Below are 18,781 nucleotides of genomic sequence, written 5' to 3' on the forward strand. Positions count from 1 at the left end.
TTTGGTGTGGAATGAACAGCTGACCGAAGACGGAAATAGGGATTTTCTAATTGGACTTCTCTGTGGCCGTGTATGAAAAGTGTCTTTCTGGGCCAGGTGTCAGTTAAACTACAGTGCCAAAGCAAGTCATATATTGCAGTAAAATACTTTATCTTAGAGAACACAGGTTAAATGTTTTTTAAAAAAAGTGTGTAATGTTCTCTTACTTAGAAAACAGTCCGGATCATACAGGCCTAGACAATATCCAAAACAACTAACAATACACTGAATTCATACATTTTCAGTCATTTATAACACAATACCACAACACAACTCAGTAACGTATTCAATAATTTTGCTGTGTATTTCGGATGCCAATAGAATGTACCAGAGGCCGCCAAAATAGAGCTTGTTTGGCATAAAGTTCTTAACCCAGGGGATCCTGGCTGGCTACTTTTTCTATTTAGCTGGCTACTCCATGTGCTTGTGGGAAAAAAAACTGAGCCCCACCATGTACGTACGGTGTCGGTCAGTGTCCAGTGAGTGAGGATGCTTGTCACAGTAAATGGAAAGAGGGTAGGTGGTAGGAGACGGGAGAGGAGACATTAACTGGAGAGAGAGGCAGGGAGAGGGAGTGTGAGGGGTTGTCCACATTGTTTTTGCTTTAACCACCAGATGACAGAAAGATGAGCTGAACATAACAGTGTGCCAGTGGAAGGAAGGACAATAGCAGGTGACCCAACTGCGGTTTGTGACTACTATCATTTCCCATTGTAACCAAGTCAATCGCAGTAATTCCGTTTCCGATTTGGTAACAGAATTGCGAGTTTCAATCCCCTAATAATTCATAAACAAACTTGATATCAGTAAAAATAATAACTAATTGGTAGGTCTACCTTGACACGTTACCTCTGACCTGTTGTTAATCCTTCCTCCTCATGAGCGTAAACTGTGTTAGAAGAGTTTCTACTTCCTGAATCACCTTATCCGATATGAGTGTCCACAACGGGGAGAAATCATAGCAGTGTGTCTTCAGATGTACGCAAGGAATATCTGGAAAACACTGTTTAGCTGACATAGTTATCATGTGAAATGTCTTTGGGTAAAAAGGGTAATTAACCACATACCCCTCATTAACCCTTTGTTAACTTGTCATTTCAAACAGACTTGTGTAAATGCCTGTTTTTAGAGAGGCAGTACCAAGGCTAGAACGAGGTCTGTTGAATATTTAACCTACTGAGGTGATGTACACTGATCAAAAATATAAACGCAACATGTAAAATGTTGGTTCCATGTTTTATGCTGAAATAAAATATCCTGGAAATGTTCCATATGCACAAAAAAACGTATTTCTCTAAAATGTTGTGCACAAATGTTTACATCCGTACTAGTGAGCATTTCTCCTTTGCCAAGATAATCCATCCACCTGACAGGTGTGGCATATCAAGAAGCTGATTAAACAGCATCATCAGCTGGGGACAATAAAAAGCCACTCTAAAATGTGCAGTTTTGTCACACAACACAATGCCACAGAAGTCTCAAGTTTTGAGGGAGCATACAATTAGTATGCTGGCTGCAGGAATGTCCACCAGAGCTGTTGCCAGATAATTTTATGTTCATTTGCCTACCATAAGCCATCGCCAATGTCGATTTAGAGAATTTGGCAGTACATCCAACCGGCCTCACAACCACAGACCACGTGTAACCACGCCAGCCCAGGACCTCCACATCCGGCTTCTTCACCTGCGGGATCGTCTGAGACCAGTTATCCGGACAGCTGATGAAACTGTGGGTTTGCACAACCAAAGAATTGCTGCACAAACTGTCAGAATCTGTTTTAGGGAAGCTCATCTGTGTGCTCGTCATCCTCGCCAGGGTCTTGACCTGACTGCAGTTTGGCGTCGTAACCGACTTCAGTGGGCAAATGCTCCCCTTCGATGAAAACTGGCACGCTGGAGAACTGTACTCTCCACAGATGAATCCCTGTTTCAACTGTACCGAGCAGATGGCCGACAGCGTTGTGTGGGTGCCCCCATGGTGGCGGTGGGGTTATGTTATGGGCAGGCATAAGCTACAGACAACAAACACAATTGCATTTCATCTATGGCTATTTGAACGCGGCAAGATCCTGAGGCCCAATGTCATGCTAATCACCCGCCACCATCACTGCTTGTTTCAGTATAATTCAATGACCCCATGTCGCAAGGATCTGTACACCTTTCCTGGAAGCTGAAAATGTCCCAGTTCTTCCATGGCCTGCATACTCACCAGACATGTCGCCCATTGAGCATGTTTGGGATGCTCTGGATCAACGCGTATGTCAGCATGTTCCAGTTCCCGCCAATATCCAGCAACTTTGCACAGCCGTTGAAGAGGAGCGGGATAACATTCCACACACCGCAATGAACAGCCTGATCAACTCTATGGGAAGGAGATTGCGCTGTGTTGCGCTGCATGACGTGGTCACACCAGATACTGACTGGTTTTCTGAACAATTCCCTACATTGTTTTAAAAGGTATCTGTGACCAATAGATGCATCTGTATTCCAAGTCATGTGCAAGCCATAGATTAGGGCCTAATTAATTTTTTTCAATAAATAAATATCCTAACATGAAGTGTAACTCATATTTTTATTCAGTGTATATGGAATAAAGTAATATTATTTTGTACTCTATTCTTACTAACACTGTTCTTTCTAAACAAATCTACAAATCTGCTCTCAGCTTAAAAGATACTGATCATAGGAGATTTGATGTAATGTAATAAGCAGTACCGCATTTCAAAGGACAGCACGCATACCATTTTAATTTAACCACACCCTTTGCGCTATGCCGTCATGTCGCCAACCAATAAGGTCCTTTCTATTAAGTAAAGCAGAGGCCAAGAGTTTAATAAGAACAGTGGTAAAAAAAAATTGTAAAAACTATTGGCAAGAGTTGAGGAACAGGGAGGGAAAAGGAAGACACCTGTAAAAGATCCAGGAAAATGTGGGCGAGGTCCAAGAGAGAAGGGAGGAAGATGGAACTGGGACACACAAGGCTTAACAGCACTATGAAATTAGGGAAACATCCGACTGGGAAGTGTGATCAATGCCAGGAGATGGAGACAGTGTAACACATTCTATTTCAGTGGCAGGAATATGGGAGGGAAAGGGACAGTTTGTTATTAGTATCAAGGAATAATGGTATTAAACAGCCAAGTTTAATTGAATTGTTAAGAAAACCTTACGGTGATATTATATTTAATGATGTATTCCGATAAGGGAATGGTTTAATTTTGTAGAGTTCAATTTTCGATTTTCTCCATCTCTGGTCCACAGTCCAGTAGGTGGCGGTAATGCATCACTAAAGCTGGTTGTCAAACGCGATTTACAAACCACTGAAGAAGAAGTGTAAACAGAAGTGACCAAGAACAATTTCCACTTTAGAGTTTTTGTTGTTATTTAGACGTTTATTAACAGCGTGGAAATCTACATTTGACTAATTTAACTGCATAGCATCACATACTTACCCCAGGTAGTTTTTAATTCGCGTTGGGGACAGGACTTGGTTGATAGATCTGTTATTTAGGTGACTAACGTTAGCTAGCTGCTAACGTTAGCTAACAATGGCTAACTGTATGGTTTTTCACACTCAAATCGCCTCCATTATGGAGGTGTTAGCGAATGCAGCCGTGGCAGAGGTCTGCAAACTCGTAGACGACGACTATGCAGTGTTTCGTTTAGAAATAACTCAAAGCCAGAAAGAAAACAGGACATTGAGGAGGAAACTACAGCTACTGGAAATGAAGGTGGCACGGGAGCGCGCAGAGAGGACAACGCGAGAGCGCGTCCTCGCCAGTCGTCCCAGTAGTGTCAAGATCCTCGACCGATACAGGGGAATGGCAAGAGGTACATTTTTCTGAAGGTCCAGGCAGCGGGGCCTGTCGCCCCGTTCACATCTGCACATGTGTGACTTTAGATGCGTTAACAACAGGTTAACCAGAATTGGGTCTTGGTCAGTTTCTGTATAGTATGCAATAATTCCACTGATTACTTAACTAACTTGCAGAAACACACTCATTTTCTAACCAGATTCTTGATCTACTGCATTTCCTATTAATTGAAAACCATATGAAGCATGTAACAGTCAATCCATCTATAAATAGTATATCAATAAGTTATGCTTAGTGTTACCTTACATTCTTAACAATTCTAGTGTCAAAACTGTCAATAGTGCGTTATAGCGTTGACAGTAGTTAACCTAACCACCTCTTTTCCCCCAATCACTGTCTCAGGTGAAGGACATCTCACTGGAGGCCACAGGAGCTTTGTGAAGCCAGCGGGACACAATGCATGGAGAGATGACCAGCCAATCACTGTTGATGAGGGGAGTGGAACCTCAACCCAGCATGTTATCGTGATCGAGGTTAGTGTAATAGTATTACATCAAAATGACAGTACATCAAATGTGGCCAGTTTATTTCAGAAAGGCTGCCCTCAGCTATTCACTTGCTAACATGTACATCCTCATTTACCTGCCTGTGAGACTTCACTATGCCATTGTTATCCTATTCAACTCATGTACCAGTAATAACCTCTTCTTGTGTCAGTCTGCAGAGGCTGTAGGTCCTGGGGTCAAGCAGGAGAGGTCTGAAGGAGAGGAGGACCCACGGCACAGCAGAGACATCCAGACAGGAGCGGCTGGAGTGCCCCCTGTAGCCACAGAGGACCCCACCACCACCACCGCTGCGCAGCCCAGAACCCGATACAGCGTCACGGAGGTCAGTGGAACGCCGAACGCCGTCCTCAAGTCAGAGACAGACACCGAGACTTTAACTGTAACACAAATGCTCTTACACACAGGATCTGACCGTAGGTCAGACCCAGAGAGACTGGGACTTGGGAGACTGGGCTGTCCCCCTGCTCCCGGCTCAGAGTACTTATCGGTATTACACCAGAGCCAGAGGCCTGTTCATTCCCGTGGGGATGGTGATGTTGATGCGTTAGACACTGGTGTTGATGATCCATCTTGTTCTTACACTACGGAGATGGACCCTGGCAACATATCCTTGGGTTTAGAGACACAGACTGATCTGTTTAGAGGGGACTGGAACCGGCGCAGTAATAGTGTATACTCTGACGGGTGCCTAGATAAGAAAGGGGAGGTTATAGTCATAGATGAGGTGACTGTGAAAGTGGAGGGTGACACTCCTCTGACATGGAATGCAGACGACACTCACTTAGGAGAAGGACACTCACAGGGCAGCACCAATGACTTCTTAGACTACAGGGAAAGCTTAGAGACAAATCTAAATGTCGCAAACCACTCCCCTTTACACAAACTCAGGGATCGCGACCCAGTGTCCATGTCGATTGCTCCTTCCGATTCACATGGCCATGTCCTTTTCGATCAGGTATTGAACTCAAACGACAGGGTTACAGCCCAGGCTCAGGGAGGGGGGGCCACATCCGGCAATAGTAAAGAGAAACGGTTCCTCTGCATGTTCTGTAAGAAAGGCTTCAGCTGCACCCAGAAGTTGGAGATCCACCAGAGGGTCCACACAGGGGAGAAACCATTTAGCTGTACCCAGTGTCACATGTGCTTCGCCCAGGCTGGCAACCTGAAGAGGCACCAAAGGGTCCACACAGGGGAGAAACCCTACAGCTGCCCCCAGTGTGAAAAGAGGTTCTCCCACCAACACCAACTGAAGATGCACCTGAAGGTCCACACGGGAGAGAGGCCGTTTGCCTGTAATCACTGTGGGAAGAGGTTCTCAGAGAGGAGCTACCTCAGGATACACCAAAAGAAAAACCATGCCACTCAATAACATAGAAAGAAACCATTCCACTCGATAGAAGTACATGCACAAAGGAAACAACGTGTAGTGGGTCAATTTGTGCAACAGCTAAATGTGAGGCTTAACTTCTCTGCGGTTTTGGTACCGTACGTACTATGTAGAAGCGTGATGCGAACCCGTGCACATGCACAGATACTCCGTGACTGTGAGAGCAATGTCTTGCATCACGCTCATTGCAATTTCTGCAGTGCTGCTTGTGGCAACCTCATAACGCTAAGTCTTTCTTTAAAGACTAAGGTTAATTTTCATTGTTGTCTGCAGAAAAAATCCACAGATGCATTTGGAATAATGAGAGTAACAGATTTCAGTGTTGAATATTCCTGGGTACAACATTGCATCAACGCGTGTGATATATAAGGCATATATAAGCCTAATGAGTCTCTTACATAGTGTTTGTACTGCATAGGCTATATGATGTTCACAAATGCCTGTTTCATTACTTCCATTCAACTCCTTCATTTTTTCCCCAAGACACTTTTAATGAGAAAATGAATGCAGTTCATCAAGTTCATGCAGATTTCTAGTTGAGACGTGTATGTGTGGTTTTCATCTGGTGTATTTAAAACTTGTTTGTTTAATAAACACAAAATGGGACTTTTCATCCTAAGACTTTCATTGAGAATCTCTTTAGTATACGTCACATGTGATCTCACCCTGTTCTGCATACACCTGACAGCGCTTTATAACCAATATACACTTACTAAATATACCTACACTACGGCACACTTTTTCTCCTCTCCTTTGCTCCTGACTGCATGTTCTGCATAGAAATAGAATTAATAGAACGGGCGTCCCCATTCAAGTCAATGATGGCATAATACAACCCCATTCAAGTCAATGATGGCGTAATCGAACATGTTGCTTGTTTCAGCAAGGAGCTACAAAGTGTCATTGCCTTGTTAAGAGCATGTTACAGCAGAAAGGGACTCAACCACACGAATGCCCGACCGTCCCATCTTCAGTCCGCTGTTCGTTCCACAATGATTGAGATGTATATATATACACACACACACACACACACACACACACACACACACACACACACACACACACACACACTGAACAGAAATATAAACACAACATGTAAAGTGTTGGTCCCATGTTTCATGAGCTGAAATAAAAGATTCCAGAAATTTTCCATATCCACAAAAAGCTTTTTCTCTAAAATGTTGTGCACATCCTTCTTAGTGAGCATTCCTCCTTTTTTTCAAGATAATCCATACACCTGACAGTTGTGGCATATCAAGAAGCTGATTAAACAGCATGATCCTTACACTGGTGAACCTTGTGCTGGGGACAATAAAAGGCCACTCTAAAATGTGGAGTTTGGTTACACAACACAATGCCACAGATGTCTCAAGTTGAGGGAGCGTGCAATTGGCATGCTGACTGCAGGAATGTTCACCAGCCCTGTTGCCAGAGAACTGAATGTTCATTTCTCTACCAACGTCGGTTTAGAGAATTTGGCAGTACGTCCAACCGGCCTCACAACCGCAGACCACTTGTATGGCGTTGTGTGGGCGAGTGGTTTGTTGATGTCAACGTTGTGAACAGAGTGCCCCATGGTGACAGTGGGGGTTGTGATATGGGCAGGCATACGCTACAGACAACCAAGACAATTGCCTTTAAGCCACATCTTATTTACGTCCACCATGATGGGTTTAACAACAATGAAATCATTCTGTAACTACAGTAAAGGACTCATGTAGTGGGGATGGGTAAACACTACATGTTGAAAGTGTGTTTATTATCCATGTGTACGTACCTGAGGGGTATCCTGAGGAGTTAGTGAGGTAACTTTGATCAACTCTGAGTTCAACTCGGGATAACCAGTCACCTTTTAGTCAGGTACATTTCTATGGCAACGAATCCTTCAGAACTAACCTGCTTCCGGGCAGGCTAACTCAGGGCTAACTCCATTTATCCTGAATGAAGTGTCTGAGCTGCGAGTTGAGAACGAATTAAATCAGATTATCTCCCTCTCGCAAAGACTGCATCATCACCCCTTCATTTGAGTAAGAGGATTTAAATATTTTATTAAATCAAGTGTTTTTTTGCGTGTTAAAAAAAGCGTAACATGTTAAAATACCTGCCACATTATTTAGTAATGACAGAATGCATTTGAAACTTTACAGCACAGTAAAACTTCTGTTTGGAAAATACAATTATTATTATGACATTAAAAATATTTCTTGATAGGAGTGGGAAAAAAGACGGCATTAACGGCAAGTAATAAAATGACAGCGGCACTTCTAAAATCCACATTTCACACCATATCGTGCTGGATTTGCAAGATAACATTTTCCTTCATTTTGATTTTGGCATAAAATCAAAATGATGCCACTGACTTTCCCATGGATTGGGGTTTTAGCATTGTCTCAATGAAGAGTTCGGCGTTCGACTAGCCATGAGCGACATTCACGTGCACTTACAAGCCTGCTTAGAGTTAGCGGCGCGCAGATGGATGGATGCGCAATATCCACCGTCGTGGTACTGATGAAGCCTGAGCTGGAATGTGAAGCTGGTTAGCTTTAGAAAACCCTGAGTAGATCTAGCTGGCTTCGTATGATACACCTCTGAGGGAGTATATGTCTGGTTAATCTGCATCACTTGTCTCTTCCAGGATGAGGAGGATCCAGAGGTGCTGCTGGTGAAGGTCGAGGGGTATGAGGAGGGTCTGGGGAACCCTGAGAGGATCATGGTCATGGAGGACAACCAGACTACACCTCCTCCTGAACCCACAGCGGAACCAGCTGAGCAGCACAGGACCACACACAGTCTCACTGAGGTGAGCCCACTGTGAACTACTTTCTGAATGGTATTAGTTCAGGGCCTGTATCCACAAAGCCTCTCAGAGCAGGAGTGCCGATCTAGGATCAGTTTGAACTTTTAGATCGTAATGAATAAGATTATATAGACAGATCCTGGATTAGCACCACTCAGACTATTTGTTGAGCGTGTATCCATAAAGTGTCTCTGTGTAGAAAATTGGTCGCACGTTCTAAGAGACATTTTACTCTTATGGGTAAAAATAAAAGCTATGCATGAAACCTCTCCAGTCATATGAATCCCACCTAGCCGACAAAGATTTAGGACACCTCATGAGATGTCCTAACCAGTTAAGCGTTATCAGCAGGTGTCTTGATAATAGGAAAAGGCAATGAGTCAAGGGTTCCTGCTCCATAGACAGGCAATTGCTTTAGAGTTTTTAATTTTGTTTGTTGATTTTTCTATATGATCAATCCATACATGATCTAGACTTACATGCAACAGTATCTCTTGTGCATTTGACAATGATTTCACGAGGCCTATTTCACATGATATGCCTAAAGATGATTTAATTACCTACATTGTTATTTCAAGTTATCCCTTTGGAGTTTAACATCAAGCTGCTCAAAAATATGCCTGAGCCTTTAATGGAGGGAGCACTTGTGTTTGATAGTGTCAATCAAATCAAATTTATTTATATAGCCCTTCGTACATCAGCTGATATCTCAAAGTGCTGTACAGAAACCCAGCCTAAAACCCCAAACAGCAAGCAATGCAGGTGTAGAAGCACGGTGGCTAGGAAAAACTCCCTAGAAAGGCCAAAACCTAGGAAGAAACCTAGAGAGGAACCAGGCTATGTGGGGTGGCCAGTCCTCTTCTGGCTGTGCCGGGTGGAGATTATAACAGAACATGGCCAAGATGTTCACTCGAGACTGACACTTTTTTGGACAAAATAAGAATTGAGATGATCAGAGCGCACTTGTATCCCAACTGGAACTTGTCAATATTCTAAAACCGGTGCTTAATTTGAGGAACAGGATCCGGCACCTCTCCGTTTTGGACTGTTTTGTTCCAGAACCTTGAAGAGGAGTGGGACAACATTCCACAAATCAATCAATCAACAGCCTGATCAACTGTATGCAAAGGAGATGTGTTACAAAGTTTATTAAGTAAGAATTATGTCATGACTCTCCTGACAGTGGATTAAAGGACCCATCAGCTAGGCAAATGTTTGAATATAGCCTCTCTCCCACAGAAGAGGGGAAGGGAGGTTGTGCCGGTCTTGACACCTTAACACTGTGTTGTATATTTAAGCAGGAGGGAACTTTCCCTCTCTGGCTTTCAGTATCCACCAAAGAAAGGCCTTTGTCCACAGAAGACCTCTGCTGCCAAAAACTCTAATGGCCAAAGAGTGAACTTTGGAACAATAATCATAAGATAAGAATGGTCGGCGGGGATCTAAAGAATAATCATATTGTTTATTATTTTATGATGTCATTAAGGATGGTATAACAAAGTAACAGTAAATCTGAAAGTGTAAGCATTCTGTATCAACTTTACATCTAAATGTTATATAAAATATATTATTAAATATGAGAATACTTGTGAAGATAGCAATGTGATTTTAGCCTTCTAAATGAGAATTGTTTTCAAAAAACTTGTGCCCTGTCAGTAAGCACATCCAAGTGAGCACAGACATTGTGTCTGCGTGATGGAACGCCCCCTTTTTACCCGAGGATAAAAGCCTTGGTAACGAAATGTACATTATGCCGGGTTGTTGCTGGCGTGTAAAGTCCCGACCGGGAGCCTGACCCTGAATAAATCAACCTTGAGACCAAGTAGACGGACGATGAGTCGGACGTTACGAATGGTTGAAACTACCAGACCAGACAGCGTGGAGCGGTGGCTACATGGCTGAAAATGGTGAGACCAGAACATTGACGGGTTAATACTGGCGTGTAAAGTGGTCGGGAGCTGAACCCTGAATAATCAACCATTGAGACTAAAAGACGTGAGACCGTGGTCCACATGTTGAAATAGTTAGAAACTCTCAACCTCAACACAAGATGAGAAGATAACCTCCACTACGCGACCAGAAACATTCACAATCTGCAGCTGTGCATGTAAAGGTGGTCCTAGAACTTTGACTAAAGACACAAGGTTGGAAGTAAGAAACCCCATCTCAGACGATCATTGGTACATCTGAAGTAACTGTCCTAACAACCACTCCACTACCAGATAAGCTCTACAAAGGACATTGTGACAAACCAGAGTCTTACATCCCTCGACAACTTCACCATAGGACCCATCGAGTTCAACAGAGATAGACGATGATCAAGGACAGCTATGTGTAAATATATTGCATTTCTAATCTGAATGAGCGGTAGTCAGGGTGCTAACTATTCGTATTTCCGTGAGCATATCTTCCAAATGTAACAATGATAGTTGACCCTCCCGTTGACTCTCCCAAACGGTCATGCTTTTGTTAGTCCACTAGGGACCTGTTTTCATTGTATTACGCTAGTAATCAATAACCTATGTGTGTGTTTGTTTATGTATGTGTTATTATTTAGTTAGTAAATAAATAATTAAGCCAATTTGTATATTGCTGATTCATCAATAAGGTTAGGGTTCTTGCAGATATCAAGGAGTATGCGACTGTCACATGTGCTCCTTCTCCGGCCTCTAGGTCACCAGGCTGCTCGTTATGGCGCACACCTGCCACCATCATTATGCGCACCTGCGCATCTTCTGACTCACCTAGACTCCATCACCTCCCTGATTACCTTCCCTATATGTGTCACTCCCTTTGGTTCCTTACCCAGGTGTTTTTGTGTTTCTTGTTTTGTATTTAGTTGCGTTTATTTATTAAAACTCACTCCCTGAACTTGCTTCCCGATTCTCAGCGCACTCGTAACATAAAAACGCCTCACCTATGGGAAGCATCAGGGAGTGTTTTTTGTGTCATGTGGAATGATGTTGGGTCCGGGAGCCGCTACGGGCTCCTCAGCCGGTTCGCCGGGCTCCTCAGCCGGCTCGCCGGGCTCCCCTGCCTCCTCGCCGGGCTCCCCTGCTTCAGCCGGTCTGTCGGGTTCCCGCGACCCAGCCAGCGACAGGTACCTGCGCATCAGCAGGGGTGACTGGTTCGCTCCTGATCGCTGGGATTGTCCCTTGGTTTGTTGTTCTGCGGCTGGAGCCGAACGCGCCGGGGAGTGGGTACCGTCAGATATGCTTTCTCTCCTGCGCTCTAGGTCGCCATGCTCCTGCGTCTCAGCTGGATTGACAGGTTTCCTGTGCCTCAGCAGAGGTGACCGGTCCGCTCCTGATCCCCGGGATCGTCATATTGGTTGGCGTCCTGCGGCAGAAACCACGCATCGGGGAGGGGGTACTGTCACGTGTGCTCCCTCTCCGGCCTCTAGGTCACCAGGCTGCTCGTTATCGCGCACACCTGTCACCATCGTTACGCGGACCTTCAGACTCAACTGTACTCCATCACCTCCCTGATTACCTTCACTATATGTCATTCCCTTTGGTTCCTTACCAAGGTGTTTTTGTTTCTGTTCCAGTGTCATGTCTGTGCATTCTTTGTGTTTCTTGTTTTGTATTTAGTTGCGTTTATTTATTAAATCACTCACTCCCTGAACTTGCTTCCCGACTCTCAGCGCACTCGTTACAGTGACATTCAGAATGAGACTGATGAGGTAATGATTAATAAACGGCTGTTATTGATATATTGATATCTTTAGAGTTTAAGTCGGGAGATAGTAACTCGTTAAACAACTTTTCCCGTGGTGCCCCAAATTCCTAATGAGTTAATTACATTACATTAATTTAATTGAGTAACAATTAAACATAGTTATTTGATTCAATAAATAACAGTCATCACATTAATGATAGTTATGTCACGACAATTAAGAGAAGGCAAAGTGATCGCGTCAGCCGGAAATTATACCAAACATTTTACATTTGCAACATTTGATGAACAGTCACATTCACCGTGGTTTTCTGAAGCTTGCTATGGAGTTTGAAACTGGCGATGCCTCATCAGGATTGTTTCAAATGATGGGGAATAACCAACGTCAATAAGCATCATCACTATCTTTCCTTTGCAGTAACTCAAACTATCGTGATTACAAGAGTTTATTTTACTATTTTATTCCTGGCTCAGAGTTTGTCTGGGCAGTGTCTTAACATCATCCTAAAACCTACTTTGAGATGTTTTCTGTTGTTGTTGTCTTAAAACAGGTTTTAACAGAACTCCTAAAACCTTTTCTGAGATGGTTTGTGGATACGGCCCTGCTCTTGATCAATTTTGTCTTAAGTGTGGGACCATGCCTTTGAATGATCAAACAATTAAAGTGTCAAGTAATCAAATCAACTAACATGTTTACACAATACTCATAACAATCCCTCATTGCCCAATCAGAAGATGCCCCATAGTAGGGTGTTCATATCAGATTTTTTGATCCAACATCCTCTCACTCTGTATCTCTTACAGTCAGTAGACATGGAGAATGGGAAGCCTGATCTGCTGTTGGTCAAAGAGGAGACGATAGAGGACGGACCAGAGAGCATTAACCTGCTGAGTGGACTCAAGATGGGGGAGCAAGGTAAGGGAGACATACAGTTTATTAGGTAAACCACCCCATTCACAAAATGGTGTGCTCCTACAGACAGTGATTCACGTGGCCGTGGCCTGCTATATAAAGCAGGTAGACAGGCACCGAGGCATTCAGTTACGGTTTGATTGAACATTAGAATGGGAAAAATGAGTGACTTAAGTGTGGTATGATTGTCAGGCCAGGTGCGCCGGTTTCAGTATCTCAGAAACGGCCGGCCTCCTGGGCTTGTCATGCACAACATTGTCTAGGGTTTACTGAGAATGTGCGACAAAGAAAAAACATCCAATCAGTGGTAGTCCTGTGGGTGAAAAAAACGGATTATCGAGAGAGAACGTCAAGAATCGTGCAAGCTAGAAGGCAAAAAATGCTGCAGCACAATAGTGCTGTGCAGAACGGCATCTCGGAACGCACAACTGTCGGTTCTTGTCATGGATAGGCTATTACAGCAGATTACCACACCAGGTTCCACTCATATCAGCTAAAAACAAGAAACGGCTGCAGTGGGCATGCGATCACCTACACTGGACAATTGAGGAGTGAAAATACATTGGCTGGTCCGCCGAATCCCGGTTCCTGTTGCGTCAGGATTGGGCGTAGGCAGCATGAATCCAGGGCCCCATACTGCCTGGTGCCAATTGTACATCCTGGTGGTGTAGTGGGGTAGGGAATGTTTTCCTGGCACGTTAGGTCCCTTGATGCCAATTAAGCAATGTTTGTACGCCACAGCGTATCTGTTCTGGAGGAAAAGGTGGGTCCAACCCGGTACTAAATGGGTGTACCGAATAAACAGGCCAATGAGTGTATATCCTACATATAGGAATAGATCTTCAATGGGAATAGTAATGCGCCTTTTTAAAATGTTTTTTTTATATATTGTTTATTCGCCGTTAGTCAGCACCTCCACTCAAAATAAGTTTTCTGGGTGTGCTGCAGCTCATGTTTTTTATTCTACATAATGTATGAACTTGACCAGGTAATTGACTCAAACTCCATATGTAGAGTTCTCTGCCATGTTTGTAAAGTCTATTTTCTAACCTCTTCCTTCAGGTGGTTGGCTGGAGGCTAACAGAGGAGACTGGCCAACCATCTTGGATTCCCAGACTGGTGCAGCCAAGGGCCCAAGGGACGTCATCACTGAGCAGGCCAGGACCAGAGGCGACATAGTGGAGGTCAGTGGATGGGACAGCGTCCTCAACTCTGGGCTGGTGAACAACCCTGTTAACCACAACCAGAAACAGACAGTTGAACACAAAACAACATTCAAACTTAATCTCCATGACAACAGACTGGCTGAGACCAGGGCGAGGCGTAGATTTGGAGGTGTCCGTAAGCGGCAGGAGAGAACAGACACAGACTCGGCTAGCGATGCTCCGTCTTGCTCCTATAGTTGTGATTCAGAGACACTGATGGCACCTCAGGTTAACCCCATAACAGGTGCTGCCTTCAGCCTGCCTTCTATAGGATCTATCAACTGGAACATGGACCCTGTCACAACACAGACACTCCCTGGCCGTCCTCCTCACACTCTCCTAATGTTAAACCAGACCTCAGACAATGCCAGTGCCTCAACACTAAATTGCTACACAAGCCCATTGACAAATTACAGTAGCAGAGATGGAATCTGTGGGAAACCCTTCAGTTTCCCCAAACAGGTGGACATTCACACAGGAGAGAAACCGTTTGGCTGCCAACTGTGCCGGGCCAGTTTTTCACACTTGTTCAACCTGAAGAGGCACCAAAGGGTCCACACAGGGGAGAAACCCTTCAATTGCCCCCAGTGTGAGAAGAGGTTCTCCCACCAGCACCAGCTGAAGATGCACCTGAAGGTCCACACGGGAGAGAGGCCATTCGCCTGTACACACTGCGGGAAGAGGTTCTCAGAGAGGAGCTACCTCAGGATACACCAGAAGAAAATGCACACAGCCCATGTATAGAGTATAGTGACATGTAATGTAGTACTAGTTAGTTTGTAGTTAGTTCTGTTGGTTTAGGATGTAGTAGGAAACTGGATGAGGTGAACTGAGGAAAGAATGATGAGGTGGCAGAGTAGATGATATGGGGATGGTTGGTGTGATGGTGTCTGTAAAAATGATTCACTAATGAAAAGTGACAACCTTGTCCTGTTTGATGCTGGTGTTTTATAATGAGATGATAGTGCCTTAATTCAGGTTTATTTGACATGAAGCAATGTGTAAATCTGTACATATTTAGTTATTTTTGTGTTTTTAATATTTAGTTTATCAACTCTTTTGTTTTTGATAACATCATGTTTTTTATTGCAAATGTCAAGCACTTTTGAGCCAAGGATTTGCAAATCGACTGACAGGTTAACACTTTTAGGCTTAGCCAGCTTTTGTTTGAAAAAATGCATCTGGAAACAGTACAATCCTTTTGGTTTCACCTGGTTGCCAATTCCAGATCCTTTGAGAACATCATTTGAGTCGTCGCCTGAAGCGTGAGAGGAATGGGAGACAAAGGAATCCAGCAGTGCTGAGGCAGAGGGTTTCGTAAAGAGGGCGACTGGCTACTATTCTGAACTGTGTGTGGTGCGCTTTCTGGCGCCCAGAGCTGCTGAAGCATCAGCCAAGTGGGTGTTACAGAGTGGATGAGGAGAAAGGCTTACCTTTTACGAGATCATCAGCAGACACCATTCTCTGACCAGCTCTCTCTGATCAAGCCATGAACTGACCCTCTCCATCTTCGGAGGATGCCGCTTTCAAAGACTTGGCCGCTATTGGTTGACCCGTCATGATATATTGCGTGGTTGTTTTTTTACTCTTGAAGCGCTTTGAGATTCTATGAAAAGTGCTATAGAAATGTAATACATTATTATTAATGCTGAACCTTTTCCAAAGTATTCTAAAATGAATTGCGTCAAAGCGATGTGTACCAGATTTACGGAAAAGTAAATATAGTGAAGTTATTCTACTCATCACATGTATTGTTTTGTGCAATAAAAGTAATGTACTTCACGTTATGAGTGTATGACCATTTTGTTGAAATTAAATACAAAATTGACTGTATGATTGACTTGGTTATTTTTTTAATCATTGCAGGGACTAAATTTCCCTTATGTCAGTCGAATGAACACATTTGGACATTTGGAGAAAAAATAATTAACTCCAATGGCTCCATATTGTTAGGTGCTTGAATCAGTGTTAAAGATGGGCTTAATTGTGGTTAACATTTTATAATATCATGTCATGTTTGTGTGTACAGCAAAGAGTTTCTGAAATAAACCTTTATTTGCTCTTCTGTTCAATTTGTGTTTACAGTCTGCAGTCCATGAGGACCTGCTGATATCCGGTGTTGCTGGCGAGAGAGATTGGACCTCTGAAGCGGCTGGTCACAAACCCTGGCCCCAGATCAGAACTCTGGATCAGGAGCCATCGCTCTTCCTTCCCGAGTCAGAACCAGGACCGAACCGTGAGGGGCAGACACTCCACCACCACCACCACTACACAGGGCACAACCAGTGGACAGGGGGACTGGACAACCTCAGTCCTGGTGGTCATCAGAGAGACAGAGGCTCTAGTCAGGAATCCAGTCTGCAGCCCAGACCCTTCTCTTCACAGTCTCAGTGCAGAGATGAAGCAGGGCCTGAGGCTGATAGAGATAGACCCTCCTGTTCCTATGATACAAACACCACAGTATCCATGATGAACAGAGCAGGTCACCCTGGGCTTCAGCCTTCACACAGAGTGGTGGGAGACCCCCCTGGTGTGAGTCTAACAGGAAGTCTGTCTTCTCCTTCAGGATCTTGTTTAATGCCTGGTGACTGGGTTCATAGAAAGCCTGGGTCTAGCCTTCCTCAGTTACCTCAGGGCTACCCCACCAATACAGACAGGGTCAGGATGGGCGTTCACCATGAGAGGTACCTAGCCTATAACACAGGACACAATCCCAACAACACCCAAACAATGGCTAGAGGTCAAGGAGGGAGCTCAAAGACCAACCACCTGAGGGTGACTCCTGCTTCTACCTCCTCTGGTGTCATTGGGTCACAACGTGGGAGGTCGAGCGTTAGGACAGACGCTGACAAGCCGTACGCCTGCCCCACGTGTGGGAGGCGCTTTGCTAAGGTGAAATATGTCAAGCAGCACCAGACCGTTCACACCAATGAGAGGCCCTTCAAGTGCAAACTATGTTACAAGAGCTTCTCCCGCCTGAGTAACCTTATCAGACATAGGAGTGTTCACAACGAGGAGAAATCGTAGCAGTGTGGCTTGAGACATACACAGAGAATATCTGGGAAATATTCTTTAGCTGAAATATTAAAGTAGGGCCAGGCTGTATATCATTTTTTACTATATACCGGTATTGATGCATGGACTGGTTTGGGTTTTTACTTTGTATAATGGTGTTTCAATGTTTGGTTTGATAAACGTGCTAAGCCACTGTTGAGTGCAATGTCCGTTTATAGTTTATTCCGTTTGCTTCTTGAGTTGTCTCCCACACACCAAGCTCTGCACTCGGTGACACTCAAGGAGAGCATTTTTTGCTGCTACCACGAGTCACAACCACTTGAGGTGACAGTCTGCATGGTCAATGCTGCAGCTGCGATGCATTCTATAATTTCACTATTAGTTTGTATCTTGCTGACTGCTGTCGTATCTGGGATCTACATCTGTTTATATTAGTTACTATGCTGTTACTAAGCAGTAATGTATTACGGCAGTGTTACGTTACTACACCTAATAGGAAATGCACATGCGCACTAGGGTGCCGGGAACTGTAGAGCAAGAGGGGTTTTGACTAAACGAAAACTAACTATACTCCCGTCTCCTGCCTGGTAATTTCTCCACAACACAAATATTACAACTGCAAACAGTTATTTTGTATTTTATTAGCAAGCTGTGGCTAAAATAAATCGTTTTCGAAATGTACCTAGTCAGGGCCATCTCGCTAATATAGCCTGATACCTGGTGTATGCCTAGGTCAGCATGCTTGTGCAACGGTATATCCTAAATCAGAGTAATAGGCAAAGCATAAATATTTTATCTACATCCAAGCTACAGTAAGAGAAAACATTTAATGTAACATGAATTAGGGTTCAATGGGAAACACTGGTTCCTACCCTGTCACAATAACCCCTCCCTGGCTTTTTCATTCGTTATGTCAACCACTGCATTCAGAATTACCACTATATTCCATATTTTGGTTGAAGTTTCATTAAACAGTATAAAACCATCAGAATGGACAAAGCCCATTTAAAACACCCAAAAGCCCCCCCATAATAGGTGATAAAATGTTCATGACAAATCATGTCCTTTTTATACGTTGACTTCTTATTTGCTTGTTTATCATTTAGAATTAAAAATGTCCTTCGAACCAATAGGTTCTTGTTCCTGCCACCGATAGGATCTTGCCAGCCATTATTTTAAAGGTAATTTACTGCTCGGAGCTTGAAAGGGCTTTCGCTAGATTCCACAGCCACAAAGTCAAATTGGCTATTATAAAAATGCCTGAAAACTTGCTTTTTAGTTTTAATTTAAGGTTAGGCGTTGTGGTTAGGTTTAAAATGAAATGTTAAGAGAAATAGGCAGCTTTTAACCATAATTATGACTGAAGC

The 18,781-nt window shown here is 43.8% G+C and overlaps 1 protein-coding gene across 1 annotated transcript; it reads left to right on the forward strand.

Moving 5' to 3' along the window:
* The first annotated feature begins 1,480 nt into the window (after nt 1-1,480).
* On the forward strand, nt 1,481-17,984 carry LOC110534467 (uncharacterized). The gene is made up of 7 exons (XM_036934463.2): nt 1,481-3,869; nt 4,256-4,386; nt 4,571-4,741; nt 8,442-8,606; nt 13,086-13,197; nt 14,257-14,378; nt 16,485-17,984. Exons 1-7 carry the CDS (start codon nt 3,587-3,589, stop codon nt 17,424-17,426), a joined length of 1,926 nt encoding a protein of 641 aa, XP_036790358.2. The 5' UTR covers nt 1,481-3,586; the 3' UTR covers nt 17,427-17,984.
* The last annotated feature ends 797 nt before the right edge of the window (nt 17,985-18,781 follow it).

The sequence above is a fragment of the Oncorhynchus mykiss genome, chromosome 10, assembly GCF_057628025.1.
Source record: "Oncorhynchus mykiss isolate SJ-2025 chromosome 10, ASM5762802v1, whole genome shotgun sequence".
Classification (NCBI taxonomy): Eukaryota; Metazoa; Chordata; class Actinopteri; order Salmoniformes; family Salmonidae; genus Oncorhynchus; species Oncorhynchus mykiss.

Bases quoted from the DNA above. Each gene is read 5' to 3' on its own strand.
- LOC110534467 (XM_036934463.2), top strand. From the start codon at position 3,587: ATGGCTAACTGTATGGTTTTTCACACTCAAATCGCCTCCATTATGGAG. The intron at 8,607-13,085 runs GTGAGCCCACTG...TATCTCTTACAG, and splicing joins CCACACACAGTCTCACTGAG to TCAGTAGACATGGAGAATGG. The intron at 14,379-16,484 runs GTCAGTGGATGG...TTGTGTTTACAG, and splicing joins CCAGAGGCGACATAGTGGAG to TCTGCAGTCCATGAGGACCT.